The 6638-nt window shown below is 37.1% G+C and overlaps 1 protein-coding gene across 1 annotated transcript in view; it reads right to left on the bottom strand.

The window, feature by feature from the left end:
- p3h3 (prolyl 3-hydroxylase 3) overlaps positions 1 to 6352 on the bottom strand; it is a 10898-nt gene extending 4546 nt beyond the window's left edge. Inside the window, exons 1-9 of the mRNA XM_073847436.1 lie at positions 6029 to 6352; positions 5624 to 5805; positions 5352 to 5510; positions 3725 to 3911; positions 3405 to 3536; positions 2014 to 2156; positions 1755 to 1844; positions 1597 to 1649; positions 1435 to 1514 (exon numbers count right to left, since the gene is read on the bottom strand). Coding sequence (XP_073703537.1) covers positions 1435 to 1514; positions 1597 to 1649; positions 1755 to 1844; positions 2014 to 2156; positions 3405 to 3536; positions 3725 to 3911; positions 5352 to 5510; positions 5624 to 5805; positions 6029 to 6317 — 1315 coding nt within the window. The 5' untranslated portion in view covers positions 6318 to 6352. The remainder of the gene's footprint in view (positions 1 to 1434; positions 1515 to 1596; positions 1650 to 1754; positions 1845 to 2013; positions 2157 to 3404; positions 3537 to 3724; positions 3912 to 5351; positions 5511 to 5623; positions 5806 to 6028) is intronic.
- Positions 6353 to 6638: the final 286 nt, after the last annotated feature.

Below are 6638 nucleotides of genomic sequence, written 5' to 3'. Positions count from 1 at the left end.
GTCAATCTACACGTAATACAGCATTATGACAAAGCAAAAACAGAACTGTCACAACTTTGTACATTTATAAAAAAAAAAATAAGTATATTTCATAAGTATTCATACCCTTAACTCAGTAATTAGCTGAAGCACCTTTACAGCTTCAAGTCTTTTTGGGTATCATGTGACAAGATTTGCACATAAGCATTTGGCAATTATCTGCCATTTTTCTCCTCACCTCTTCACCTCTTAAGCTCTGTCAGCTTGGATGGGGTCTGGCAGACTTTTTCAGGTTTCTCCAGAAATTTTTAATTGGGTTCAAACCCAGGCTCTGGCTGGGCCACACAAGGACATTCACAGAGTTGTCTATAAGCCAATCTTGCTGTGTGCTTAGGGTCACCATCCTGTTGGAAGGTGAACTATCTGCCCTGTCTGAGGTTCTGAATGCTCTAAACTGGGTTTTCATCAAAGCTATCTCTATATTTTGGTACTGAGCTTTTCTTCTACTCTGACGAATCCTTCAGTCCCTGCCGCTGAAAAACTGCCCCACAGCATGAGGCTGCTACCACCACACTTTAATTGTGGGATGGTACTCTGCAGGTAATGAGCAGTATCTGGTTTCCTTCATACATGATGCTTGGAATTGAAGCTCATCAGACCAGAGAATCTTGTTTTTCATGGTCTGAGGGTCCCTTAGGTGCTTTTTTTGCAAATTCCAACTGGGTTTTCATGTGTCTTCACTAGGACTAGATTGCGTCTGGCCACACCACCATAAATCCCAGATTGGCGGAGTGCTGCAGTGATGTTTGGCCTCCTGTACATTTCTACCATCTGCATATATGATGATGGAGCTCAACTAGAGTGACCATCAGGTTCTTGGTCACCACTCTAACAAAGCCCTTCTCCATCAATTGCTTAGTTTGGCCAGGAGGCCAGCTCTAGGAAGAGTCTTGGTTGTCCAAACATCTTCCATTATGAATAATGTTTTTTTCTGAACTCTTTGCCAGATGTGTCTCTGAGCTCTACAGGCAGTTCTTTTTACCTCAGGGCTTAGTTTTTGCTCTGACATGAATTTTCAGCTGTTAGACCTTTTATTAAGATATATGTGCCTTTCCAAATCATAACCATTCAATTGAATTTGCCACAAGTTAACTCCACTCAAAGTGTAGTAACGTCTACATGCAATATGAATGCATGTAGACTTCTGAGCTAAATTTCAACTGTCTCAGATAAGGGGTTGAATACTTATGCACTGGAATCATTTAAGTCCTAAGTTTATTTTTAATACATTTGCAAAGATGTTAAAAACCTGTCTGTTGTTTCGCCATTATGGTGTGTGGAGTGTAGAATGATGTGGGGAAAAAAATAATTTAATGCAGTTTAACATAAGGCAGCAACACAACAAAACAAAAAATTTCGCAAGGCACTGTAAACATATATAAACATTGCTCATACCTGCATAAAATCCACTTTCATCTACTTCTTCCACTTTCTCGCCCTGCTTCAGTTTCTCATGAAGTTTTTCTTTCTCTGCTCTGTGAAGAAGAAATGTTTGATTCTGCCAGAATATTTATTTCACCAGTCCTTTTCTATCATGTTTCTATTTCTTTGTCTCACCTCCAGGTTTCTTGCAGAGATTCGGGCACAACGTCCTCGGGTGTCCACAGATCCTGAAGAGAATAGAGAGTGAGACTGAGGCCTTTTTTGGCTAGTTTCAGAAAGTTAGAACAAAAGGCGAGAGGTGAAAAAAACAGCAACAGCGTAAGGGCATATACCGGGTCACTGAATTTAAAGTCCAAGTTTGCCATCCCAAAGTAAAGCAGTCTCTTCTCTTGCAAAGCTCTGTTGATATACTTGGCAATTTCCTTTGAGAAAAAAGATAGATAGGTCATTTAAAAGTCTGTATTGATCTGGAGCATTGACTCATCTATTCATCCATCCATCTAACAGATAGATCTGTCTATAAATGCAAACATTATTCTTTCTACCCATCTCCCATTTGTCATAGTTTCTCCACCAGTGTGTTCATCATACCTGCATGGGGCCTGTTTCCTGAGCCTCAGTGTCGCCTTCTAGAGTCTGAGTGTAGAGCTCCAGATTACTAAGGGAGTCTGGATCTGTGGGGTAAAAGAGCAGCTGGGAACGCAGGGTCTCTACTGCCCCCTTCAGGTCACCAGCTGCAGTACACCAAAGAGAGGTAACAACAGGGTTTGGTTAAAGGATAACTATTGCCAAAATGCAACCTGAGCTGTTTTTTTTTATACTGTAAACGAGACAAACTTATATCTAAAAGCATAATTACGACAAACGAGCCGTTTTTTGAGATTGACCGTGATTTCGTTTTGTGGTCAATGGCCGGTGAATGGGAGTACTAGGGGCATAACTTTGAGCATCAAAATCGATTTTTTTACAACACTAAGAAGGCTCAACACACCATGAAACTTTGCTCGAAGTATCGCCTGGGTCTCTACACATGAACTCGAGCATTGAGAACATTGTGTACACAGAGTTTACTAAAAAGAAAGGTTTTGAACAACTCACTTACACTGTTTGAGTTTCCGCTCGCGGTTGTCTTGCCAGTCAAGAAGTGTCGATCTCCGAATGCGAATGAATGGACTCCATAGGACGAAATATTAGGCTTATATGAGGCTCTTTTTACAACTAGAAGGTTAATATTGTTTTTTACTTGCGACAAAACAACAAATTAGCCGTGCATTTATGTGGAAATATGCTTTAGGAGCTATCCATCTTTACTCTCCTCGCATTCGGAGATCGACACTTCTTGACTGGCAAGACGGCCGCGAGCGGAAACTCAAACAATGAAAGTGAGCTGTTTAAAAACGTTCTTTTTAGTAAACTGTGTGTACACAAACAATGTTCTCAATGCTCGAGTTCATGTGTAGAGACCCAGGCAATACTTCGAGCAAAGTTTCATGGTGTGTCGAGCCTTCTTAGTGTTGTAAAAATATTGATTTTGATGCGCTCAAAGTTATGCCCCTAGTACTCCCATTCACCGGCCATTGACCACAAAACGAAATCACGATCAATGCTTTTAGATATAAGTTTGTCTCCTTTAATGCAGTGGTTCTCAAACTTTTCAGACAAGCACCACCTTTTATCAGATCTGAATATAACAAAGTCACAAACAGTATCACAATTAGTTTTTTTTTTATTAAATTGTGTACTCTAACAGCAACAATTCACCACCACCAATTTAAAAAACTAAAACTTAAAATAAAAATAGGAATTTAAAGCTAAATAGAAATATAAATGTAAAAAAGGAAACACAATAAATATTAAAAATATTAACACTGAAGAACAAAGAAATAAAGAATAAAAAAATATATAATTTGTAAATAATATAAAATAATTTGTGATACTATATACTATACTGGTAGGAAACATCATTGCTTGTGGCATCTGACCTTTAAACTGTGCAACATGTAGGTGCTCGAGCTGAAAGGGCAGGAAGTCCTCCAGAGCAGAAACCCTTCCAGGTCGCGTTGACACTAAGGTCACACACATCTGTTTGCATGACAGCAAGGAGAGAGACAGTTCTGAAGAAACAGAAAAACACTGAATTCACTGAAATGTTAATAATAAAATATCTCATACTAATGCAACACACTATTTAAACTATTCTGTTGATGAACATCTAAATTATTTGAAAATATTATCTGATGTTATTCTACTAATAGTGGCTGCAGTAACTTGATAGACCTGGTAAATAAACATCCTTTTTCACCTGCAGCTCTCTCATAAACGCCCTGAACGGTGTCTGGCTCCTCTGGAATGACCCGTGACGCCATCACACATTGAGCTCTGCACTCGTCTGTCTGCTTCAGTGTCTCATTCACACACTCCTTCCACTTCTGCACTGCCTTCACCCAATCAGACGAGCTCTCAGCCAGAATGGCTGCATCATACATCTCCTAGAAAAATTATAAACAACATTACAAAAAGATGTGGAGATGGTATACAGGGAAACTAATGCGGTTAATTTAAAAAGGAGTGAGAAAAAGAGATGAGTGAGGTGTAGAACAAGTATATAATTGACAGATGTTGACATTCTCCAGATATTGGTCTCAAAGACAAAAGACTGCTCGATCAATGTGGGAAGAAATCACCAAAATAACACCCTGCACAACACACTAGAAACCAAAATAACTATTGTGATTCACAACAATGCAATTACACTGACAACAATTATGAGAGCTGCTCAGACGGTGGTATGCACACTGAGCACATGCAATCCAATTACACAATGTATTTTGTAGTGACATTTGCAACAGTGTTATTTTAGTATTATTTATCATTGTCTTTGAGATTTATTTTTGTTTTCATACACAGTTTTCCATAATAAATACATACAGAAATACATAATCTTACAAATGAACCAAAAATGGTGTGGACTGAAGCCTTATTTTATCTACGTTTGTTTCATCATGATTCTAAAAAGCATCACTTCCACTAATCTTTATTATTAAACAGACACAAAAGCAGTTACTCAAGAAAACATTTCTTAAGTCTGGCATTAATAACTAAAAGTTACTTTTTTCATTGTTTAGATATACAAAATATTCTAATTATTTACTTACTTCATATTCATTATTACAATATTTTGAATTAGCTTTTCAGTTTTACAATTTTTAGTTATTTTTGTTTACATTTTTAAAATTATGCTTTTGTCATTTTTGTTTTTATATTTCTTTCAAATGTATTTTTATTTTAGTTGTATTAATTGTAGTACACTACCAGTACTTTTATTTAGCAAGGATGCATTAAATTAATCAAAATTTATGATAAAGACTTGCATAATGTTACAAAGGATTTCTATTTTAAATTTCTGAACTTTATATTCATCAAAGAAACCTGAAAAAATTTTACTCAGCTCTTTTCAACATAATAATAATAAATGTTTTTTTAAGCAGCTAATCAGAATATTAGAATGATTTCTGAAGGATCATGTGACTGGATTAAATCAGCTTTAAAATCAGGAATAAATGAAATGTTAAAATATAGAAAATAGAAAACTGTTGTTTTAAATAGTAAACATATTTCAATATTTTACTGTTTTTTGCTGTACATTGGATCAAATAAATGAAAGCTTGGTGAACAGAAGAGACTTCTTAAAAAAACATTAAAAAACATACTGTTCAAAAACTTTTGACTGTGTATTTATCTATACTTAACTATTTCAGTTAGTTGCCAAAGCAACATTTCAAATTTTTTTTTTTTTTAGTTTTACATTTTTTTAATCTACTATTTATATTATTATATTATTTCAATACTTTAAAATAATGTTTAATATAGTTTTAGTTTTAGCTAACAATAAAAACGCTGATCAGCAGATTTCCTTCTGTTGATCTCACCCAGTGTTGCTCCTGCTCTCTCTCTCTGTCCAGGAAGGATTCTTCTTTCACTCCTAACATTCTCCTGTACTTCTCGATGTTGTTCCTCATCTCCAGGTGACTTGGATTGGCCACAAAGAACGTGTGAGCAGCTGAAGCTGCTTTGGCCATTTTATCCAACTGTATAACAAGAGAAAGAGGGAGTTTAAACTCACAAAACAGACCAGTTTACTCAGACCCTTCCAGGTGTGTTGCCTGATTTCACATTTAAACTCTATAATTGGTCATCATACCTTGTAGTAGGTAACTTGCAGGTAGTTGTAAGGGTTGCGTGTTCCAAATTCATACTCAATGTCTGAAGATACAGGGAGCAGAGCAGCAGGAGAGACGCTTCGACCCATACAGAACCTCACACACTCAGCCCGCACCTGGATCCAGTCTAGTATCCCCAGGTCCCAGAGAGAAAAATCTGTGTCTACACACACATTAACATGTGTTAACATGCATTGAAGTCATGGAAAACTACAGTCTCCAGTTTGCAGAGCATGATTTGTATTGCTGCATTAGTTAGATAAAGTACTGTACTGTATCAAGCACTGTAAATGAATGAGTTACTCCAGCTCATTTAAACACTCGCATACTGAGATGGAGATTACGTAAACACACTTTGTGCATCTGTACAAAATGTAACCATTTACCTAGTTTGGAGATTTTGCCATCTCCTGCTCTTAAACACTCGTCGTGACATTTTCGTCTGGTCCGCAGGAGCTTGTCTCGCGTGGAAATGGATTTCTCCAGGAACTCCGCTGCTCGCTCCCAATCCTCCCTAAAATACGCCCGAACCCCGCGGTAATAGAGTTCATCGTAAGGGGCTAAAAGTCCGGATGAACTCTCTAAAGATAGTCCGCTGCCTGCAATTATAAACACATAGTTGAGAATGAAAAGTAACGCCACGTATACAGAGCTTGTGTTTGAGTGTAGCGCCATAGTCCAGCGAGACTGTAGTTGGGATGTGAGGAGGGAGGAGGTCACACAGAGGAATGAGGGAATACGTGCCTGGCAGCGAGAAAAATCCAGCACGGGAGAGGAAAACTAATGAGTCTGTTTCTGGAAGAGAAATTTACTTAGTTTTTTTTTTATATGTATTATTTATTTACTTACTATATAATTACTTATTACTTATATCTGTATTAATGCATTACAATATGTAGTATTGTGTTACTCCCAGTAACTACGTTACTTAGTTACTTTTTATGGAAAGTAATGCGTTACGTTACTTTTGCGTTGCTTTTAAAATATGAGCAGGGC

The sequence above is a fragment of the Garra rufa genome, chromosome 9 (assembly GCF_049309525.1).
Source record: "Garra rufa chromosome 9, GarRuf1.0, whole genome shotgun sequence".
In the NCBI taxonomy this organism is placed as follows: Eukaryota; Metazoa; Chordata; class Actinopteri; order Cypriniformes; family Cyprinidae; genus Garra; species Garra rufa.
Note: the sequence above shows the minus strand (reverse complement) of the source record. Positions and strands in the feature narration are given on the sequence as shown.